The following is a 24,753-nucleotide window of genomic DNA, read 5'->3' as shown; positions in this document are numbered from 1 at the left end:
ACCTGAAACTTCTGAGGAAATACTTTGAGACGGAATGTAACAGTGCAATGACATTTAGAAACACACACCTTTTTCCACCGGCTTCGAAAGTGATAAGTGTGTGTAACGGAAAAGTACATTCATCATATACAGCTGAGAGAGAGAGAGAGGGAGGGAGAGTGAGAGAGCAAGAGAGAGAGAGAGACAGAGAGAGAGACAGAGAGAGAGAGAGAGAGAGAGAGAGAGAGAGAGACAGAGAGAGAGAGGGGAGAGAGAGAGAGAGAGAGAGAGAGAGATCAGTTTCCTGAGCAGAAGATGGAAAATAAAAAGCTTGTGTGGTTTTCTCTGCACATGCTCATTGGCTGCTCAGCACAGGGTTCATCACATATCGTCTGATCTCCTCCGTGATGGAAACTGAACTTCAGCAACTCTGCAGCAACAGCTGTTCTCTGAACGTTGATCAGAATCATTGATCAGAAATGAGACTAAAACTGTGTCATCTATCAGTATTAGAAAACACCAGATAGACAGGAAGACGGACAGACAGAGAGAGAGAGAGACAGACAGGCAGACAGACAGACAGACAGATAGATACAAAACAAAAGGTTTTTTTCATAATAAAATTCGAATTTAAATTAGCGGTTAATTTGAATGACATATTCTTTGATAAAGAGACCTGTGTGATGAGGATGAAGCTGAAATGACCCCCTGACCCCTTGACCTCTGACCTCTCCAACTCATCAGGACCTTCATCGCTTTGTACCCTGAAAACTTGATTGAACATTTAATATACCCTAAATTCTACCTGATTGTACAGCACTTTGAGTTCTGAGAAAAGCATTATTATTATTATTATTATTATTATTATTGTCGATATAATTATCAATTAAAAAATAACTAAAACAAACAGTGTGGCTGGACCGATGTCAATTTACTGAAGTATTTTCTGACAAAGTGGTAAAGTGTGTTGGAATGCTTCCTATGTTCCTGTCAGTGGTCTGCCAGGTGGCGTGACGTAGTAGCATGTGATGAACTCATTCCTCCCACGATGGATCCCTGCATGTGGGGTGTATTCGTACCAGGTTGGAAAGTAAAACAGCGTGGAAATGTGTGAGCCATCGTCAACCATGTGTATCAAATATTTAGGCTGAAGATTCAGTAGATGTGTCGTGGGAAGTCACGTGTTTTATGGAAGATGATATTGATATTGATATTCTCAACCTTGGGGTCGCGACCCCTCAGGGCTCACATGTCATACTGTATGTAATTCAGGTATCTTGTATGAATATTCACACTTTGAGGAGTAATGTCACTTTGGCTGTTATATAGCCTCAATCGATATGAAGATTTTAAGGCATAAAATAAAATAAAAATAAATTCAAAATGTGTCGTGGGCCAAAAAAGGTTGTGAAGCTCTGGCTGGAGCAGACCATGTGTGTGTGTGTGTGTGTGTGTGTGAAACCTGTAGGTATAAAAAGCACATCGCAGCCTTCGGGGTGCATTGATGCCCTCCAACGTGGAAGAGGCTTTTTTTTTTTTTTTACATAGAATGTCTGAGTAAATCTTACTTCTTTAAAAAGTGTGTCACCCTGCTCCCTGGAGCGTTTCTGTTGTAATTTTCTCTGTGAGTCAGATGTTGTCGTCCTTTCCACGCGAATCAAAGGCCAGAAACGCTGCGTCTCGTCAGTTTCCTAACGGCCCCTACACTGTTACACAGCAGATATGAGCCAACAGGAAACAGGACGTTGAGAAAAATGATGAGCAACATTCAGCATTCCTGGACTTGTTACCGTTGTAATTTAATTATATTATAATAATTGTAATAATTGCAACATCAATAAAATAACAGAATGAAAAGAGAGAAAGTCTTTATTCATCACGCAACACTTACACATGCTTGCCGGTGAAATGGATTCTCTGCTTTTGACCCATCCTGGCTTGTCCTTCCTCCGGGGGCACAGCCAGGAGCAGTGGGCAGCATACGTGGACGCGCCCGGGGACCAGGTGATAAGTGTCCATCGCTGGTCAGACCATGATGGGTGCATGTTTTTGGTGGGGGTCCTTACTGACGTGAGGTGGAGGAAACCCCATGTGAGCACGGGGAGAACATGCAAACTCCACACAGAAAGGCTCCTGTTTGGGAGATAACCCACCGGAGCACGGTGCCAACAGCGCCCCAGGCGGGAATCGCACCCAGGACCTTCTTGCTGTGAGGCAGCAGTGTAATGCACTGCACCACCGTGCCACTAAAGCCTTGTGTCAGAAGTAGGATATTGTAAAAAACAATTACAATACCTTAGACTTAATACAGTATATATGTGATTCCCAAACCATGGCATATTGTAAATAGATATATATTTTATGCAATAATGATGAACTAATTCATCAAAACAATGATGTATTTGGAGGCTTCAAATGAAACGTTTATTCCAAAATCCATCAGACAATTTAGAGACCACCAAATGAAAACCACATAATGGAGACATGAAATATATACCTTCCTACGTATGCTTTTTGCCTCCATCATACATATCAGACATGAGTATCTGTATTTAATCAATATTACATTATTACATTTCTAACAGTTTTTTTTTTCTATGGATGACTAAATGTGGAGGCTAGATGTGACTGCAAGAGCAGCTTTTAAATATAATAAATATAATATAATACACACATATTACAGAATATTATAAAGGGGTTGTGACAGATTGCCATCTACAGGAAGAACTCCTGTTCCCACTTTTTTATTAATCAGAATGATATTATTTCACATAATTATCATATAATTGATTGTCAGAGTAGAAAATCAGCTTCAACAATAAATAAAGGGTTGTGAAAACCAAACCCTACTATTACAATGTTAATAGTTGGTTTGTAGTTTGTAAATGTTTTTTTTTACTGGTTTAAAACCAAGTTGAAATATACTTTAATAAATAAATGTACTTTTAATTTGGACCGGCATTTTTTGCTTTCCTTTCAAAGCTGGCTTCAGAGCTTCGAAATAATAATAATAATAATAATAATAATAATAATAAAAACAATAATAATAATAATATAATAATAAAAAAAATAACAATAATAATAATAATATTATAAAATAATAATAACAACAACAACAACAACAACAACAATAATAATAATAATAATAATAATAATAATAATATAAAGGAAATAAATACAAAGCATATATCTATAATACATATATTCAGAGGATTTTTCAAAAATACATTTAAAGTTTTTTAAATCACTTTTGCCCCATAGTTGGAAAAACTTCAACTCCCATGATGCACCTGTGGTTCGCGCTGGGCAATCATGCGGGATTTGAGATAAGATGAAATAGAATCAAATAAGATAATACTTTATTAATCCCTGGAGGGAATTATGGAATTAAAACTGTCATAAACTAACTTTAAAACCAAAACACCTCGGCCCCACGGGACTAAACGTCAAAAAAAAAAAAAAAAAAAAAAAAAAAAAAAACTAAGAGTCAAAACTCCAACTCCCATGATGCAGCGGTGGACCGCGGGGCAGTCATGCGGCTGCAGAGCGGTGTTGATCCGCCGGAGAAGAAGGTTCCAGGAAGATGAACCGAGAGGATGGCGGCGGCGCTGCGTCGTCCGCGGCTCCCCGCTGTGCGGCCTCCCGCTCGGTGGACGTGGCCGAGGTGGAGGGCGCCAAGGAGCAGCCCGCCAAGCTGTGCGGGTACCTGAACAAACTCGCGGGGAAAGGCCCGCTGCGGGGCTTCAAGCCGCGGTGGTTCGTGTACGAGCCCAGGAAGGGCTTGATGTACTACTTCAAGTCCGCCCAGGACGCGCTGCCCCTCGGCCACATCGAGCTGGAGGACGCCTGCTTCAGCTACGACGTGGAGGCGGAGGAGGGCGAGTTCCAGGTCCACACCGCGGGGAAAGTCACCCTGCTCAAGGTACGAGGTTAAACACCCCTGGAAAAGTATTTCTACTCAAGGTACTGGTTATACACGGCTGAAAAAGTATTTATACTCTAGGTACTTAATAATACACAGCTGGAAAAGTATTTATACTCAAGGTACTGGTTATACACGGCTGAAAAAGTATTTATACTCAAGGTACTGGTTATACACGGCTGAAAAAGTATTTATACTCTAGGTACTTAATGATACACAGCTGGACAAGCATTTATACTCAAGGTACTGGTTTACACCCAGCTGTAAAAGTACTTATACTCAAGGTACGTTGTTATACACCCCTGGAAAAGTATTTATACTTAAATGTACTGGATTGATTTTTCTTTTTCTAACTAAAGTAATGTGACTGTTTTTAAAAAGGTGGAGTAAAAAGCATTGCTATGCTAGAGACTTTGGGAGTCTCTGAAACAGAATATATTTATGTAACGTGTAAAATGTACTTAAGGACAATAACAAAGTACTTTCCCCCTACTGCTTATAGGAACATGATTTAATGTATAATCTAATAGGTTATAGTTTGTAACTACGTTTACTTTCCAAATTGACCTTATTCCAAACTGATTTGTTTCCTATTATTGCTTTGGAGATGGATCTGCTTCCTGTCCAACAGCTGATCACTTGTTGTGTTTTTGTTCTGAGTCAAAATGAAGCGTAACACAGCTGTGAGTGAGTGTGAGGCCTCTTTAAAAAATGATGACACAACTGAAGATTTATCTCCTCATGTGACGCCTCTGAGAGCCTTGCTCCATCACAGCATTCTTTTCCGTCACAGCATCCTGCTCCATCCCGGTGACAGTGTTCTGCTCCATCACAGCGTTCTGCTCCATCCCAGTGACAGTGTTCTGCTCCGTCACATTCTTCTGCTCCATCTTCTGCTTCATTGCAGTGTTATTCTCCATCACATTGTTCTGCTTGATCACATTGTTCTGCTCCATCAGTAATTCTGCTCCTTTATGTGACCCTGGTGCCTCTCATAGAGGGCCAGGTGGCTCCACCACAGGGCCACTTCAGGAACCAGAACTTCCACTTTCACCCTTCAACTATTTTACAATCTGATCGGCAAGTGTGAGTGGTTTGCACCTGACCGCTTTTGTAGAACTGAAAGAGACTGAAACTAGCATCACATGACACATTCAAACGGCAGCATCCGCAACACGGTTGAATCTATAGAGAATTGGATATTTAGGTTTAATTGATATCTTCCTGTATCGTTTTGATAGGTTAGATATTTCCGGGATTATGTCAATGTCTCTTAAGACGTAATGGGTGGAAATGGAAATCAATATTATAGGCCTGGGCGATATTGACAAATTCACATGTCACAATTTTCTCACCTCTTTTGACAGATACCTCAATATTGATTATTTGACAATATCTGGGATATCAATTGGTGCTTCACAAGGTATTGACGCAATAAATATTTGAGAACTAGTAATGTGGCTATTATGACCATTGATTGGAACAGTCTACTAAGTTGAGAAAACTGAACGAACATTTTACAGAACATTTAACTGTACTGCGATATTACCATAACCCAAATCCCACACGATATCTAGTCTCGCATCACAATATATAGCCCATTGTCTTGTTGGTATATCGTTGTAACCTGAATGAACAAGTGTTAGTTTAGTCTAAAGCATGATTCTGACCAGGGCCTGACAATAACCAATCCACCATTGCCCCAGACAACCAGACTTGGGTTGTCAACCATTGTTAATGTTTAAAAAACAAAAAACAAACGTGGTATGTTAAGCAACTTCCACCATGGAAAATGAGTTTTTTCTACCAAAAGGTAGAATCACCATGGGTGAGACAAATAAACATAGAAACAAACAACATGTACATGGAAAAACATAAACATAGAAACAAACGACAACATGTACATGGAAAAACAAACATCGTACTTCAGCATGTATCGAAAAAACAGAGTTATTTATGTCCAGGAAAACTGGAACAACAATTGGTCACGTGGCCTCTTCCTCTCATAGTTATGCCAGTAAATGAGGGAGAAAAGGGAGAGGAATGCAACTGTGTGTCTACCGGTGAGTGTACAGGGCTTGCCCAATTGGTTCTGGTGTGTAAGGTCAGGCTGAATCAGCAGTCCTAATAAGTAACAACTCTTGATATTAAAATATTAATATTAAATGTATATAAAAATTAAAAGTTAATATTAAAAGTACACCATTGGAATTTAAAATATTTGTGTGCGTGTGTGTTTCCTCAGGCTCCCAGCCGCCAGGCGATGCTGTTCTGGCTGCAGCAGCTGCAACAGAAACGCTGGGAGTTCAGCAACACGAGGGGATCGGCTCACAGAGACAGCTGGAACTCCCCCACACCTCCCTACGGCCACAGCGGCCTGGTGGCCAGGGATAATGGTACACACACACACACACACACACACACACACACACACACACACACACACACACACACACACACACACACACACCAGTGTCTCTCTGGTGTATTTAAAACATCTACACACAGCTGAAAGTTATCTCCTCTATTGACACAAGTGTTGCAAATAAAAGTGCACCCAAGACTCGGGCTCGGTCGATCAGGACAGGTTCTGTTTGATTAACTCAACTTCCTGATTAGGACATGGTGCGTTTGCCTCGCAGGTTTAGTTCTATGTCATTGTGGCATTTTACACGTAATCTACCGTTGACCCTTGACAGAGAGGAGTCATGATGTGTGAGTAGGAATTCAACGTCTGCTTGATTGCGGTTTCATCTTTGATCTTTGTCTTGAGAAAGGGTCTGTAATATTTATGCATATTTATATACTTGACTATTTATATGTATATTTATGAATTTTCTAAGCTGTGTCTTTTCTCTTTGAAATATATAAAATATTTTTTTGAATAAAGATCACAGAAAGGGAAATTATTTTTGTGATTTATTTTCGTGATTTTATTGTTTATTTATTTATTTGTGATGGGGGGGATCATTTCTTCTCTGATTTTTGAATCACCTCACTTGAAACTGATGCACCAGAGGAGCGTCATTTAATTTCTTTACCATTTCTTTCCACAAGATCTGCCCCAGTCTTATTTATATGCAGAGCTTAACTGTGAATTTATTTAGTCGAAACCAACCGTGCAAAGCTTTAAAGGTGTGACGTATGTCTGCGGCAGCTTTGTGCCACTTCTAATAAATTGATTTTCCTCGGTTAATCAGCTTCTTTCCCAAATTCATTTAAGTTTGTGTGAATTAATTGAGAATCATTCTAATGGAAAGTTTCTTTGTTCTCGCAGTCTGAATGTGAAGGTTATTTCAAATTGTTTCTCCTCTATCAGTTCCACACACACACACACACACACACACATGTGTTTTAGATTTAATTCCTTTCCGGATCTGACAGTGCAGCGTTTTTTTGTTTTTTTTGTCATTGTAAAAAATGGAAAGTTTTTGTGGTTTTACACTGACAAGAGTCTGTGACTCCGCCCCAAACGTGAGTGGGTTAATGCTGATATGATATGGTTAGAACAGTAGTCCCATGCAAGGGCTAATCTTTATCTATGTTTTTCAATTGTGCTTAAGTATCCCGGTTTACCATGTGAAATAACAACCGGTTAACATCACGGTCATAACGCATCACTTCCTTGTTGACTTTGTACTGTCCCCTTAAAGGGTTGAGGGAAAGGCAGCAGGGTGGATAGAGGGAGTGTGTTTGGTTCGTGTCCGGGGGGAAATGATAGAGGGAGAGACAGATGGACTTAGGTGGAAGAGTTTGGCCTTTGCTGTGTTGCGCTTAGAACCCCAATAATAATGATATTATTGTGGTTCTGCTGGGGACGTTCAGCTGCCAATAGCTGCATCATTGGCATCCACTGGAGACCACAGTGCCGGAGCAGCCTTGTCATACCAGACGAAGGCCTGGTTAAATGTCCAGGAGGCCGGTGATACCGATCCTTTTTTGTTTTGCTATTTGGAGTTTACATCTTTTTTTTTTTTTTTATTATTATTTTTATTTTGCAACTGCAATGAATTGCCTTTTTTGTTGTATTTTTGCATTTTAAAGGTTGATTCGGTTGCCTGGCCTTTATTTATTTTTGTTTAATTTGATTATTGTACAAGGACAGTGACGGGACACTGATTTTCTCAGAGTGACATTTAGGGCAGTGATATGAACTGTGAGCTTTTTTTGTTTGGTTGGTCGAATAAATTGTCATTTGTTGCAAGTCTGCTTTAAGTTTTGGTGTGTTTGCGTCCAACTAGGAGTAATTTACATTATATTCCTGAACTTGTTTCAAGGTAACTAGCTCGAGTCTCTCAGCCGAAGTCTGTCTGTCTGATAACTTTTCACATGTATGTTGGATTAAAGGCGTATCTCGTAGTGAGTCTGACCTATTGATGCCTTTTGAATTCAGTGTGTGCTCAGGCTGGGCGATATGTTGATATAATGTCGATATGATGTGAGACTCTGAGATAATGTCTGGGATGTTGGTCTTATTATGGTGATGTAGTTAAATGTTGTCTTGAAGGAGCATAACAGTAAAGTAATTACATTTTCTGAACTTCATAGACATAGCTATTCTAAGTTAGTATTTCTAATCATTGGTCATAATATCCACTTTACTTATGTTTGGTTCGCAAATATTTAATGAGCGTAAGTATTACATGAAAACACCAGACATCTTCAAATTATCAATATCAAGGTATTTGACAACAAATATTGTCATATTTGGTAGTCCAAAGCCCTCCTGTGTAGATCTACGTATGCGATTCTCTTGATGTTAGTTCTCGCTCACTTCATACTAACAGAATGTTTATTCATATAGACATCATGTTCCCTCTGATGGCTGGAGCTTCCAACATAGACTCCTCTGGGCAGAACATTCTGGATCAGATATTTCTGCATTTCTCGAGTTCACATTATGGTCGGAACCCCCATTTCCTGGTGAAGTTTGGGGTGTTTTATGACCACAGAGTCGAGAGGTGTTTCGTCACGCACTGTGTCTCAGTTTGTCATGTTTCACCAGAATCTGTGTTGCATTACAGACGCCTTCCCTTTTGACAAGATGAATGAGAACATGGAGCAAGTCCGCAGCGACTTCGCCATGGAGGCTGAATCCGACATCGGGGGTGCCGGGGGGCCGCTGCCAGCCAGGGGGCCGCCTGGACCCTCGGGACCGGCCAACAACTTCCCCCAGAACTTCTCCCTCAAAAACTGGGGCACAGAACTCAGGTAAACAAGTGAAAGAAGCCTCTTTTATGCCACTATAATATTGGCATAAAATGTAACTTGTATTAATACATGTCTGCTTATTGCAGAATAGCCAATAATTGGCATTGAACAGTGGAACAAAACAGCAAAACAAAATCATTTAATTCATGCACTTACATTGAGGAAAATAAATCACCTTTCCTGTCCCTCCTGAGGTGAACAGCTGCAGTCTAGTGTGTTACTTAACTCTCTTCGCTGTCTCAACAATGACTTCCTTCTCTGGTTCCTATGGAGGAACAGAAATATGTGCAGTTTAGCGTCTGTGCCTGTGACACAATGGAAAAGTTGTCAATCAAGAGAGATCTCGGTCGTACGACCTTTTTACTGATTGGATCATGGTGGAAAGGATATGTCTGGTATGCAACCTGAAGATAAGGGTATTTTCTGTGCTTTTGGGAACCAAACCATAGAAGCTTACTGGTTTTCGTTACCGTAACCACCTGAGTTTTCACTTTTTAGTTCATTCGTTTTCTTTTTTATTTTCATATAATTGCACAGAGAGCGTCTTGGCTTGTAAATTTAATCTGATGGACATTGAAGCCTTGTAGAGACTCAATGCCCTGAATTCACTGACACTGACCAAAAACATTTTTTTTGTGTTCGTCTTGTTTTGTTTTTACCATTATTAATAAATTCCCACCTGACACAGTTTTGAAGTAGCTGCATAGCCCAACAAATATCTAAATGACATGCTGAGGCTGGATATTGGGAGATAAAAATTTCCTTTGATATTGATTCAATCCAATATTGATGAGATGGCTCCTGATACGATTCTATCTATATATTATACATATTATATTGAGAATTGCTACCAACTTTTCAGTGTACCGTCTGACATCCATCCATCCATTTTGCTCCGCTTATCCGGGGCTGGGTCGCGGTGGCAGCAGGCTGAGCAAGGAGCTCCAGGACCCCTTCTCCCCGGCAATGTCTTCCAGTTGCTCCTGGCGGACCCCAGGCGTTCCCAGGCCAGCTGAGATATGTAATCCCTCCAGTACGTGCCTGGAAAACCTCCAAGGGAAGGCGCCCAGGAGGCATCCTGATGAGATGCCCGAACCACCTCAACTGGCTCCTTTCAACGCGAAGGAGCAGTGGCTGTACTCCGAGCTCCCTCCAGATGTCTGAGCTCCTCACCCTATCTCTAAGGCTGAGCCCAGCCACCCTATGGAGGAAACTAATTTCAGCTGCTCTTACTCGCGATCTCTTTCTTACGGTCACTACCCAAAGCTCAGGACCATAGGTGACGGTTGGGACGTAGATGGACTGGTAAATTGAGAGCTTTGCCTTCCGGCTCAGCTCCCTCTTCACTACAATGGTCCAGTACAACGCTTGCATCACTGCTGACGCCGCACCAATCCGCCTGTCCATTGCACGCTCTATTTTCCCCTCACTCGTGAACAAGATCTCGAGATACTTGAACTCCTTCACTTGGGGCATCAACCCGCTCCCGACCAGGAGGGAGCAATCCACCGTTTTCCGGCAGAGAACCATGGCCTCAGACTTGGAGGTGCTGACTCTCATCCCAACCGCTTCACACTCGGCTGCAAACCGCCCAGGTGCGTGCTGGAGGTCACAGTCTGATGAAGCCAACAAAACAACATCATCTGCAAAAAGCAGAGATGCAATTCTGAGGCTCCCAAACCGGACACTCTGCTCACCTCAGCTGCGCCTTGAGATCCTGTCAATAAATATCACAAACAGAATCGGGGACAAGGGGCAACCTTGGCGGAGTCCAACACCCACTGAGAACGTGTTTGACTTTGTGCCGAGAATGCGAACACAGCTTTCACTTTGGTTGTACAAGGCCCGGGTGGCTTGTACCAACGGCCCCAGTACCCCATACTCCCTCAGTACCCCCAACGGGGTCTGCCACTCTGGAGGTACTGTACCTGACATCCACGCGACACTGAAGAGGCGTGTCAGCCAAGACAGCCCAACAATGTCCAGAGCCTTCAGCATCTCAGGGCAAATCTCATCCACCCCTGGCGCCTTGCCACGGAGGAGCTTTTTGACTACCTCAGCGACCTCTGCCAGGCATATGGACGAGACTTCCCCCGAGTCTTCAGACTCTGCCTCTTCCCCTGAGGACCTATTGACGGGGTTCAAGAGTTCCTCAAAGTGCTCTTTCCACCACCCGACAATATCCCCAGTCCGGGTCAGCAGTTCTCCTTCCCGGCTGAACACAGCCTGAGCCAAGCCCTGCTTTCCCTTTCTGAGTCGCTGAACAGTTTGCCAGAACTTCCTTGAGGCCAACTGAAAGTCCTTCTCCATAGCCTCCCCGAACTCCTCCCACACCCGGGTTTTTGCTTCAGTGACCACCGAAGCCGCAGCCCTTCTAGCCTGCCGGTACCTGTCTGCTGCCTCGGGAGACCCCCTGGGCCAGCCAAGCCAGAAAGGCCTCCTTCTTCAGCTTGACGGCTTCCTTCACCGCTGTTGTTCACCAACGGGTTCTTGGGTTACCGCCACAACAGGCACCAACTACCTTCCGACCACAGCTCCTAGCAGCTGCCTCTGCAATGGAGGTTTTGAACATGACCCACTCAGATTCCATGTCCCCAACCTCCCTGGGGATACGCCAAAAATTCTTCCAGAGGTGGGAGTTGAAGACCTCGCGAACAGGGGCATCCACCAGGTGTTCCCAGTTCACCCTCACTACACGTTTGGGTTTACCAGGTCTGTCTGGCAGCCTCCCCCGCCATCTGATCCAACTCACCACCAGATGGTGATCAGTTGACAGCTCTGCTCCTCTCTTCACCCGAGTGTCCAAGACATACAGCCGCAGATCTGATTACACGACCACAAAGTCGATCGTCGATCTTTGACCTAAGGTGGTCTGGTATCACGTACACTTATGAGCCACCCTATGCTCAAACATGGTGTTTGTTATGGCCAATCCATGAATAGCACAGAAGTCCAATAACAAAGCACCACTCGGATTCAGATCAGGCAGGCCATTCCTCCCAATCACCCCCTTCCAGGTTTCTCCATTGTTGCCCACATGAGCGTTGAAGTCTCCCAGTAGAACTATAGAGTTCCTAGATGGAGCCCCTTCCAGAATGCCAGCCAGAGTCTACAAGAAGGCCGAATACTCTGAACTGGTGTTCGGTGCATAAGCACACACAACAGTCAGAGCTTTCCCCTTAGCAACTTGTAGTCGCATAGAGGCGACCCTCTCGTTCACTGGGGAGAACTCCAACTCAGTGGCACTCAGCTGGGGGCTCGTGAGTATCCCCACACCCGCCCGGGGCCTCTCACCCTGGGCCTCTCACCCTGGGCAACTCCGGAAAAGGAGAGAGTCCAGCCCCTCTCTAGGAGTTTGGTTCCAGAGCCAGTGCTGTGCCTAGAGGTGAGCCCAACTATATCTAGTTGGTACCGCTCCATCTCCCACACCAGCACCGCTCCTTCCCTGCCAGAGAGGTGACATTCCACGTCCCTAGAACTAGTCTACGATGCCGAGGATCAGCAGGCCCAGGCCCCCGCCTTTTCCTTCCGCCCGGCTGACATTGCACCCGACCCCAATCCTATCCCTGCATGCTGTGGATCCACAGGGTGACCATCTGATCCAACCATCTGACATGCATTACAAAAATATTTTAGGAATAAAGTCAGGGGTGCCAAAGATCAGACGAGGCCTGGGATTTTCTGCGGTTGCCAAAAAAAATTTAATGGATAAAAAAAATGTTGCATGAAATCATAACTAACTTACTGGATTGTTTATATATATATATATATATATATATATATATATATATATATATATATATATATATATATATATATATATATATAAAAAAGTACCTAAATCAATTTGTTGCGACAGGAACTCGATGTCTCATCTGCGTCCTGGAAGGGGCGGAGAGAACCGACGCAGCATGTTTTACACCAACAGCAGCTCCAGCAGCGCAGCAGAGGACTGGGAGCTGCTGGAGCATCCACCCAAGGACGCCGTGGACCAGAAACCCCACCCAGCCACACACAGACGTAGGTCAACGCTGCAAGCTTCACTCCAGCTGTCCAGTCTGATGAGACCATCGGCCGCTTCTGCGATGAAAGTTGATTATTTTCACGTTGATATGATGACATCACGAAGGGAACTGATCGTTGAATCCGATAACGTCACAGACTGACATCAAATCTCTAAACTGGAAAATAACAATTTTACTCCAAAAGGAAGAAGAGAAGGGACAAGGGAGTCTACTCTACCTCTTCTCTATCTGTTTTCTACCTCTTCTCTATCTGTTCTCTACCTCTTCTCTATCTCCCTGCTTCTCCCTATAACTCTACTTCTCTGCTCTGTAGGGAACTGATGAGTGAATCCATTGTTTTCACCAGTATCTTGACCAAAATATATGATTATATGCAATATGTGTAATAGATCTCCAGAATCCTAGAAACCCAAATTCTGTAATGTCCTGTGGTTCCATTCCATCTCAGATTCCACCGGTTCAGCGATTACCTTCGACTTTGGGCGGAGCTCTTTGCGCACCAAGAGGCCGTTCCTTCGCGACATGATGGCTTCTGGGAGGTTTGGGCGTGGCGCTGACAACCGCAGCGCTGAAAGCTCCCCGGTGGAGAGCGGCGATGGCAAACCGCTGGAGACGCAGTACCTCCTGCAGAGCCAGCAGGAGGCGCTGCAACGCCTGCAGCAGGAGCATGAGGTGCTGCGAGAGGAGCTCGCCACTCAGAAGGTACAACACACACATACAGTATACTCTTACTTTCCGGTTTGTTGTATTTGTTGATTCGATTCAGTGCAACGCGGCTTCTGACTGAATGCACCTTTTCATGAAGTGTAACAACAACTTAATGCTTTAAAATCATGAACCCTCATTTTTCTAAACGGTTTCTATCAGATGCGTTATAAATGAAAGGTGCAGTGTGTAGAATTCACGGAACGGACTTGGCAGAAATGGAATATAATATTCATCATTATGTTTCAATTACTGTGTAATCTGGTGAAAATAAGAATCATTGTTTTTCGTGACCTTAGAATGAGGCATTTTTATCTACATAGGGAGGGTGTAGGCTTCATGGAGCCCGCCATATTGCGCCACCATGGTTCTTCTACAGTAGCCCAGAAGGGGCTTACTCTAGCTCAAGAGAGGTCCTTTCGGGTTTTCGTGAGTTTCGCAGCCACCGTCTCGTCCACGGAGGCCGCCATGTTGCACCACCATGGGGAGGGGTGTTCAGTTGGTTGCGATCTGCAACCTCACCACTAGATGCCACTACATTCTACACACAGCACCTTTAACATGAAACTGTGTGTGTGGATTTTCTGTTAACGTCGGCTCTAATTTCTTGCTTGTTTGTGGAGGTATCCCAATGTTCTGTCCCAGTATTCCCAGGCCTGTTTATATGGTGATCATCCCGCTAGGATGGGATGTGGCTGGTTTGAGACCTTGACCCAAGGTCCTGTGTGTCTTGACATAAAGTGCAATTAAGAGTTCTGATTATGTTAGTTCTATTCTGACCCATAAGAAATAAACAAAACGAATAACAAAAAAGTCACAAGTAAACAGAATATGAGGTTTCAGCTTGCGTTGTGATAGATGTTGGAAAACAAAACAACAACCCAGCTTTGGGCTCTTTCAGGAGCTGGTTCGACTCCTGCAGCAGACTCTCAGGACGTCTCAGTGCGAGAGACGCCCAGGGAACGGCTCGGCTCCAGACTCTGTCCCGGCTCCGGGCCAGAGCCGAGCCCCGGAAGTAGCCAGGGAGGAACTTCCCCAGACGGAGACTCTGTTCCAGGAGAGGGAGAAGCAGGTCCAGGACCTCTGTGGCCACATGGAGCGCCTGGCCCTGGAGAAGGAGAGCCTGCAGCAGGAACTGAAGGTGCTGAAGGTGAAGGTGGGCGAGATAAACGAGCAGCTGGGGATGCTGATGGAGACGATTCAGGCCAAGGACGAGGTGATCATCAAGCTGTCGCAGCAGAGCTCTGAGGGCTTTCAGTCCGGAGACTGTGGCTCTCCACCCTCCAACAGGGACCAGGAGCTGGACAACGTTAAGGTGCAGTAGGACACAATGCAAGTTGAATAACACGTTTTTTGTCATTGTTGCAACCAAAAATGCATGGCTTTGCAATGAGATCTGCAAACTTTGATGTTTGTTTTTTTTTAGCAAAATTGCAAATAAAAAAAAACACATTTTAACTACTACCAATGAAGAGTCACATGGAACCACTTCTTATAATGTAAATATATTTATGAATCTATAAGATAAACTTCCCGTTCAACATAAGTTCCATTACATTCACTGCATATATTTATGAAAGTATGTATATGCATGTGACGAATAAACCTCTTGAATCTTGAAATAAAATCTGTCCTATATAGGGCTGTGACGGTATGAATTACTTTTCTTACCGTGGTGAAAAGCAACGTCTGTCAGTGTGCATAACAATAACAGGATAAAACAGATAGAAGCTTACAAAAATTCACAGGAATAACATTTCAATGAAGAATGGGGAATCATAAATATATTTCTTTATGTATGAGTCATCCGCGTCGGGACAGGGGACGCGAACACAGCTCTCCTTTGCCCCGATCGCAGAGAGCTATGCCCTGTTCATATTTGCATTTAACAGCCAAATCCGATCAGACTGACTAAACTCTGAGTTGGGTACAGCCCTAGAAATAATTAATGCTCAACAGACACACACAAAATAAATCCTCCATATGTTTAATGGACTTTCGCTCCCCCTCGCGCTCTGCACGCAAAGCTCAAGTGATGAGTGGAAGCGGAGCAACTGAAAAGTTTCTCCAGAAGTCCTTGAACATAGCGTGGAAGAGAGTTACACACACAAAACATGTTTACACAATGTTTGTACACAAAAAAATATACATTATTTGCGGTGATGAGCTCAATAGTCACCGTGGTGACATAACACGGTTTATCGTCACAGGCCTATGTCTTCTCAGGGAGTCAATTCAACAAAATTGCAAACGGTCACAAATATGGCGACCATTGGTTGATTTGCATCATTCATCACAAACTTCACTCCAGCTGTCCAGTCTGATGAGACCGCCGGGCCTGGCTTTTGCGAAGAAAGTTGATTAATTGATTTTTTTCACATTATCAACTGATCATATCAACTGATCGTTGGATCCGATTATGCCGCAGACTGACATTAAATCCCTGAACTGGAAAATAACAAGTTTACTCCAAAAGGAAGAAGACTATCCTTGAGTGGCCATCTTTGTTTCAGTATATCTTAACATATTTTTCCTTCTCTTTTTTCTCTTTTTTCAGGACAGCCTCGAGGGCTACAAATCTCAGAACAAGTTCCTGAACAAGGAGATCCTCGAGTTGACGGTGTTGCGCAGACATGCAGAAAGCAGAGAGAGAACTATGGAGGCGAAGGTACTGAACTCAGTTGCACAGAGCGCTGTGAATAGAAAAGGGAAGGCAACTTTTAGGGGAAGTCCATCTTTGTTGAACCCTGGTGCCCTTTATATTATTTTTACTGTACGTAAAAACATTAATTGAATTACCAACCATCCTATTATTTTGCATTGTGTTAAATAGAGAATCTGTTGATATGTTAAGGATTATTCTTAGAATTATTTGCAGTCAAGCAAAACTAATATTCTAAGCCAGTACTATATCTCCTGAATTGGTGACCTACACTAAAATTGAGTATAATATACATATTCTTTAAATGCATGTATTAGGTAAAGCACTTTGAATTGCTTATACAACGACTCTGAGTTTTCTCTTTCTCTTTGACTTTTCTTTCTTTCAGTGTACGGCCCTGGAGGCCAAGCTGTGCCAGGTGGAAAGCAAGTATTTGGTCCTGCTGCAGGAGGTGAAGACCCCAGTGTGCTCCTCCTCGGACCAAAGTCTGGGCCACGAGGTCATTTCCAGGTTACTGGAGGATGCTCTGCAGGTGGAGAGCAGCGACCAGCCGGAGCATCCCATCTTCAAACCCCACACTGTCAGGTGAGGGATGCACACAGCTCCACTGACATGTTTATCCTCCAGAACAGTCGATCTTTAATGTCGTACATTTTATGATTTTATGTTTTCTCTCTGCTGCTCTGTTGTCAGCGAGTTCGACGTGTACGGCTTCAAGACCGTTCCCGAGGAAGAGGAGGAGGAGGAGAAGCTGGACGCCAAAGTGAGAGCTCTGGAGCTGAGGACGCTCTCCATGACGGACCACCAGGTCTCTGTGGGCGTGAAGTGGGAGAACTTCCTGGCCGGCACCATGAACCGCGACCTTGTGCGCTCTCCGGAGCTGAAGATGCTGATGCGCTGTGGCGTGCCGCACGTGCACCGGCCCAAGGTGTGGCACTGGTGCGTCCACTTCCACGTCAGGAAGTTCCGTGAGCGCCTGCCGCCTGACTACTACGAGACCCTGCTGGGCGTGGCCCATGAGAAGCCCAACCCCGCCTCCAAGCAGATCGAGCTGGACCTGCTCCGTACGCTGCCCAACAACAAGCACTACGCCTCACCCAGCGCTGAGGGCGTGCAGAAGCTCAGGAACGTGCTGGTGGCCTTCTCCTGGAGGAACCCCGACATCGGATACTGCCAGGGACTCAACAGGTACCGCACCGCACCGTACTAGGGGAGGGTGGGGGTGGCAGCGGAGTCAGAGAGATTACCGGTCAAACAAAGCCACTGTTGATGTGCTGGAGTTTCAGCGGTGAGGCGCATTGAAGTGAGTTTAGTACATTTTAGTAACGATTCATTTCAGTGATTAAGGTCAAAAAGTCCAAAATTATATAACTCAATTTGATTGTCTCTTTTGTTCATTTTATGCGACTATGCTTGTATATTCTTATTCTTATATTATTTTTGTCTACTTATTGCAGAACAGATATCTATGGAAAGGCCCCTAATTCAAATTTTTATTTATTGCCGCAATTCTAACATTGGCTTCCAAATTTCCCTTAAATTTGGATTTGTGGCTGTGGAATCTTAACGATTTTTCAAAATATTTTTTGCAATCTGCTAAAATAATTGCAATAAGGTTATTATGTCACAATTATGATCACTTTAGAGGTGTTGACTTGACAGCCAAAATATCTAATAAGAATAAAATAAAACCCCAAACAACTTGGTTTTGGCTGACCAAGGGTGACGCGAGGCTCTCGCTCCTGTTTGCTCCAGGCTGGCCGCCATCGCTCTGCTTTACCTGGACCAAGAAGACGCCTTCTGGTGCCTGGTCACCATCGTGGAGGTCCTCATGCCGAGAGAATATTACACCAAGACTCTGCTGGGATCCCAGGTAAACAGGAAGTGCACTGGGAGTCTGTCCCACGGGGTTTACCGGTGTGCATCATTTTAGGTGAATGTTGAATTATACAGCACCTTTTCAACTGGCCTTACAGAGTATTTCCGAAAAGAGAAGAAACAAACGTTGCCAAATGTAAACCACAACCAGGAGATCAAAGCCTGCCGAGACATTTAAAACGCTCTCAAACCATTGTGTAAATTGTATGATTATCAGGTGTTAAAGAGTTTGTAAAAGTGACTCTCTGTGCTATCGGCCCCACCCTGGTCAATGAGTTTACAGTTTGAAAGTCATGGAGCTCATAGCGCGTGGGCCAGCCCTCCTCATGTGTTTACTGACTTGAGTTAACTTGGCTCGTTGATAATATTGAATGGCAGCACGTTGGTGACTACTTCACATTGCATGTAAATGTTAGATATGTTAAATGATGTAGTCTGCTGGTCAGGACCTGCCCCGGTCACAATGTGCCTCAGTGTGTTCTCCATTCCTCTGCCTCCCCAGGTGGACCAGCGGGTCTTCAGGGACCTGATGAGCGAGAAGCTGCCGCGGCTCCACGCCCACTTTGAGCAGCACAAGGTGGACTTCTCTCTCATCACCTTCAACTGGTTCCTGGTGGTGTTCGTGGACAGCGTGGTCAGCGAGATCCTCTTCAAGATCTGGGACGCCTTCCTGTACGAGGGACCCAAGGTGGAGTCCTGCACTGGGGCTTTTTCATTCATTTATTTATTTCCTAACTGTATCGCCCAGTAAATCCCAATCCCAAATGGCTTTTGTATTTTTACATTTCAATTCAAACTATTCAAATGATCGTAACTATTTGTGTTAAATATCAAAAATAGGGACACAACTAGAAGCACCAGAGTGAAGGATGGCTTTGACAGCCAACAGTTTAGCGCCTGGACTCAAGGCAGGCAGCAGGCGGTGCTTGTGGTGCTAAACTGGTTGAAAGCTGCTGTCACGGGTGGAGGATTATGCGATTGTTCCGCTGAGGTGGCGTATTTCAGTGGGGAGGTTTTTAATTTCGTAGCGTGTGCTTTTATTGTGATGTGACTGTAGAGGTTAACAGGCTTTTCACCACGTTCCCCTGCAGATCATCTTCCGCTTCGCCCTCGCCCTCTTCAAGTACAAAGAGGAGGAGTTTCTGAAGTTGCAGGATTCCACCGCCATCTTCAAGTACCTGAGATATTTCACACGCACGATTCTGGACTCAAGGTGAAACCATGTTGTTGTTGTTTTTTTAATCATTTGAGGTCTTCCTCACCTCTCTTAATTCAACTTGTTTTCTCGATTAGTCAATTAGTTGTTCTGCCCATAAAATGGCGGAAATTGCTGAAAATGTAGATCACTGTTTCCCAAAGCCCAAGGCAACGTCCTCAAATGTCTTGTTTTGTCCACAACCCAAAGATATTCCCTCAAAACGACTTAAAACGATGAATCGATCGTCAAAATAGTTTGCGATTCATTTTGTAGTTGGCAACTAATCGATCAATCGACTAATCGTTGCCGCTCTAATCAACTCCCCTCGCAACTGTCTTAAAATGTGACGACTCAGCCGGTCATGTTGTGATGAGGCGTCATCTTGAACCACCTCATTCATGCTGTGACAACCAGAGGAGGCTGTGGACGTGCTGGTGTCCTTCAGGGCGGAGGTTCAGCTCGTCTCCGTCTCTCTCCTGCAGGAAGCTGATGAGCATCGCCTTCGTGGGCATGAACCCCTTCCCGCTGCGGCAGATCCAGAGCCGGCGCTCCTTCCACCTGGAGAAGGTTCGGCTGGAGCTGACGGAGCTGGAGGCCATCCGGCAGACCTTCCTCCGCGAGCGCGAGAGCAGCCAGGACAGCAGGGCCTTCGTCAGCGATGACGATGAGGAGGATAACTGACCTGCGCTCGGTGTGTTTGCTGGACCAGACGCGGCTTCGTCAGTTCCTGTGTAAATTCTAGAGACCAAAACAGAAGCCGAACAGGCTGCATATCAGTATTCCTGCCATCTTTTGTCAAAGATTTGATCGCTGTAATCAGGTGAGTTTAAAGGGGAAACAGGAAGCACCAGAATGCTCCATGACAGTCTTAAGCCTTTTTTAAAAATCCAAATCAGTATTCTTTTTTTTTTTTTTTGGGGCACATTGCTTGTTTTATGTCTCTTTTTCTTATAATGCCAAGTGATTTAAAGACAGTCTGGGATATGTTTTCGTTTGTTCTGCTTTTGTCTATAAATCATTTTGGGAGTTCCCTGTCTGCCTTCCCACGCCGCCTCCGTCTGATGCACTTGAATCACTTTCCGCAGACATGTTCGTCTTTGGAAGAGTTCCTAATCCCTGCCACATTCCACAATAAATAAGTATTTTCAGGCTCTTGGGAGTGTTGGGAAGGGCGAGTAGAAGAAGAAGTTGTGATTATTAATATTGTATTGACAGCAAATCTAACATATTGGAATAATACGTAATAATAATACATCTTCACACATAACTCTCTGCATGTGTTTCTTAATCTCAGGACTCGGGGTCACATTACCTATTTGGTTGACGTTACACGTGTTAAGATTCCTGTTTGAATGGAACGGTACTTAATGACGTTCGTAGTAGTTCCGTGCCATATTTCCAAGAGGATGTTTTTAAAATGAAGTGGACTTAGTGTCGGAGAAAGGCGTCTCTCCGTCTGAACGTGTCTCCTGTGCCTTGAATCATGAAACCTTCCAACTGCAGCTCTTACAATAGCTGTTAAAAATAAAAAATAAAAATAATAAGGTCTGCACTGCAAGTTGAAGGTATTAAGCATCGTTTGAAGGATTCAATCTCACCGAACAAAAACGTTACTTTTTTTTTTTTCCTGTGTTGTTTCAGACGTTGAAGCCATGCCGAGCAAAAAGTTTTGCTTGAATATGTGTTTGCTGTTTCCAGTTTCCCTCCACAAGGTGGCGCTAGGACCAAGTGTCAAATGATTGCTCACATCCAAAACTGGTTTGAATGTGGATTATACTGTGATTAGGCTTTAGATAAAATACCAAAACATCTCATTTGAAATATTTTCCCCATAAAAGAAATGTCTCTCTAAGCATAGACAATATATTTAGTAATTTTTTAGTGAAGAACGAGGGAATGAACTCCTTCCACAGATGCATTCTGGGTACTTATACTTGTAACAGTTTACACTAGAACATGGTGTGATCTCTGCCAAAGAACACAGACGGAGTTTCACACGAGCTCTTCAGATTCTAACTGTAAACTAAACAGTAATCCGCTGCTCGTCCTTCCCTGTGGTGACAATGTTCTCTGCAAAGTGGCTGTTTACAGGCTTTGGTATCTGTTACAATAGTCAAACGTAGTTTCTGTTTCTCTGGTGTTGGTCATATAATTTTTTTAAATTGGCCGAAATGTGACATAACAATGATGTGTGGTTGACGTAACAACCTTGTATTTTTTATTTTTCTCCATTTGAGAGCAGGTCTCTCTTCACAGATCTACACTTCTTCCCCTGACATGCTGTAATAGTGCTGTTATTCTTACTTTACTCTGTATGGGTGCCTTTCCTCACAAACGCTCATATTGCATTTCAGAAGTTTTCTTCCTGTTCTGATGTGTACATGTATTTTCAAGCGTGTGCTGAAATTGTCGTATTTGTTTTTTTCTTGCTTACTGATTTGCTATTTGTTTTAAATAAGCTAGTTAAAAAAAGAAAACCATCCTTTTTCTCTTCACAGCGCTGTCTTGCACATTACGTAGTACAATGACGACCTTACAAAAGCTATTGGGCACTTTTTATATCATTCTAAATCTTGTATTGTTGTTTTCCATTGTTAGAAATGACACAAATGACATGCTGTGGAGTTCATTACATGTTGCCAGTATGATGCATATTATTTCATTTTCATATCAGTTGCATGAAATAATTCAATAAACCCTTTTATGTCCAAGCAAACTTGTGACTCGTTTACAAGCTGTTATTACGTAATCAGCGGTCAGTTATTTCTGATAATGACGTTGCCGCGGGCAACCGCTTCTCTGCCTTACACTAGCTCGCGGCAACATCTTCTGGCGGGACATAGAAACTACAGCGGAAAACTTGAGATGAATGCCGACACATCCAATTTCACATTATTAACAATAAATATGTTGGCGATGTGTAGGGCTCATTTTATGTTATAGGCCAAATAGTTTGCCACCTTGTTGTGGACATTCTCTCAGCCGAAGCGTTTAAACTGAGAAGTGTCGCAGTCGAAAAACTGTTTAAACTACTACTTATACGAGTTCATCATTTGAAACCCATATTTCATCTCAATATATAATTTTATTTTCTAAGAGGCCGTGTACCAAGCGGAATAATGTGGAGCCAGCCCTTAGATGTTTTATCATATTAGGTTAGTATACCTAGAAATACAGACTTTGACCCAGGGTTACTATACCTTTAACCAACAAATGTTAAAAAAAAAAAAAAAGAAACTAACTGATCCCCTTCCAGGGGACCTGGTTCCCTAGAACAGCACGGCCCACCGACTTCCTTCCCCCAGGGCGACGATGCAGACTCCCGTCCTCTCTTACGGAGCATGGGGCCTCGAGCTGCTGTGTTGGCTGATGGAGGCGTGGCCGGGCTTGGCTGTTGCGGGGGCTGCTTGGAGAGGTGGCCTGGCTGCTGGGCTGCTGGATGTTCCCGGCGGTGGCTGCTGGGCGGAGAAGTTAGCTGCCAGCGGTTACCTGTGGTGGTTGCTGCGGCCGCTTCTTCCCTGGTCCTCCGGCGGACCTCCTGTGTGCTGCTGCTGCCAGTCAGGAGAGGGTTGGTGCTGGGGCCGCCCGTTGACCTGATGGTGGCTCCAGGGCGTCTTCGGACAGCCCTCCTGTGTCCCTTCCCCGTGCCGGAGAGTCCCTGTTCAGGAGACAGTGTGGCTATTTCGCTTACCACGCACCACCCAAGTGCTGTGTCGGGGACATCAGGCACAGAGACACAAAAGATGGGGTTGTAGAAAATACAAGTTTGTTGTGGAGAGGGGGCTTGATAGAATAAGCCCCGGAGCAGATGGACACGTGTCATGACAGGGATCCTCTCTTGAGTGAGTGTGGTGATGGGGGCTTTACCTGTTGCTTGTTAGACCAACCAACGAGCACCAGGTGTACAGCCACTCTGATCCTGGGTCCCCAATCACCTAGATCCAGGTTAGGTGTGGCTGCTCAAACCACACCATCCCCACACCACATACATATAAACATCTGTATACACATATACAGTATATACTATATATACAATATAAGCATATACCTTCATACATATACAGTGAAATAGTGGGTGTTGAAGAACAAACAGAAGTGAGCTTGAACTTCCATAGAAGCTCTTCATCTGTCTTGATATTGTATCATGGTGCTGCTTCCAGATGCAGCCACCAGGGGGCGTCACTCCCAGAGTGATGAGCTGCTGCAAAATAAGGAAATCAGCAGAGAGGAGGAGGAGGAGGAGGAGGAGGAGGAGGAGGCTGCAGTTCAGACCAGACTGGACTGTGTGGAAACAGCATGCTGGTTCACTGTCAAACCTGCGGCTGACTCAAGGTGAGACACAGACTTTTACTACTGGATCCACTTTACTTTTTTACTTTGTTTGATATGAGTTCAAACACAGACAAGAACTTAGGAACTTTTACTTTTAACTATATGTATGATGTATAACTTTGAGGATATGTATGTACTGTGTATTATTCAAATCATCTGAGTCAGAAAAGTAATGATTGTGATGAATTATTTGGGAAAAATATGTTATTTACTTATATATATATATATATATATATATATATATATATATATATATATATATATATATATATATATATATATATATATATATAACATGTCTATATTTATTACATAGAATTTACTTTTGTATAATATAGAAATCAATGTTTCACAATGTTTGTGACTTTTGTTCTTTGTCAGATAGGAAACATTCAAAGAGGGACTAATCTAATTTGTCAGTACAGATAGCTTGTATTGACCCAAATTCTCTCTTTTTTTTGTTAGTAATCCAGTTATAATCACAAGAACGAAGCACTCCCAAACCGCCCAGTTTGGCTGAGTTCTCTCACTTGTACTTAGTGAATAATGAAGCCCAGTGTAATAGCAGTGTCATGGGTATTTTGGCTTAATTTGACCCTAATCAGCATTTAAACTTGTGAAAGGCAGACAAAGTGCCCTACTTGTGTTCTTCTGAGCGGCTCTGGCCCATTTCTTTGTGCCAGTTAGATCATATCCTGGGGGTTGGTTTCAGAACACAGTGGATCTGGCTTGGGCTCCAACATGGAATTCACTGCACGCCTCGACATGTAAGGAGGGTGTTCATCGCTCCTGCGTCAAACTTTACCAGCGATATTCTTCATCTGTCCTCACAGGACCGGGC

General features: G+C 43.8%; 1 protein-coding gene across 1 annotated transcript; it reads left to right on the top strand.

Annotated features, from left to right (window-relative positions):
• The first annotated feature begins 3,663 nt into the window (after positions 1-3,663).
• Positions 3,664-22,286, top strand: tbc1d2b (TBC1 domain family, member 2B). Its single transcript, XM_080001712.1, has 13 exons — positions 3,664-3,901; positions 6,147-6,297; positions 8,926-9,112; positions 12,972-13,132; positions 13,586-13,839; positions 14,744-15,157; positions 16,400-16,510; positions 16,893-17,089; positions 17,198-17,692; positions 18,260-18,377; positions 18,885-19,070; positions 19,474-19,595; positions 20,063-22,286. The coding sequence occupies exons 1-13, from the start codon at positions 3,764-3,766 to the stop codon at positions 20,259-20,261; spliced, it is 2,733 nt and encodes a 910-aa protein (XP_079857838.1). The 5' UTR covers positions 3,664-3,763; the 3' UTR covers positions 20,262-22,286.
• The last annotated feature ends 2,467 nt before the right edge of the window (positions 22,287-24,753 follow it).

The sequence above is a fragment of the Zeus faber genome, assembly GCF_960531495.2.
Source record: "Zeus faber genome assembly, chromosome: 6".
Classification (NCBI taxonomy): domain Eukaryota; kingdom Metazoa; phylum Chordata; class Actinopteri; order Zeiformes; family Zeidae; genus Zeus; species Zeus faber.
Note: the sequence above shows the minus strand (reverse complement) of the source record. Positions and strands in the feature narration are given on the sequence as shown.

Bases quoted from the DNA above. Each gene is read 5' to 3' on its own strand.
- tbc1d2b (XM_080001712.1), top strand. From the start codon at position 3,764: ATGTACTACTTCAAGTCCGCCCAGGACGCGCTGCCCCTCGGCCACATC. The intron at 3,902-6,146 runs GTACGAGGTTAA...GTGTTTCCTCAG, and splicing joins GGAAAGTCACCCTGCTCAAG to GCTCCCAGCCGCCAGGCGAT. The intron at 18,378-18,884 runs GTAAACAGGAAG...CTGCCTCCCCAG, and splicing joins AGACTCTGCTGGGATCCCAG to GTGGACCAGCGGGTCTTCAG.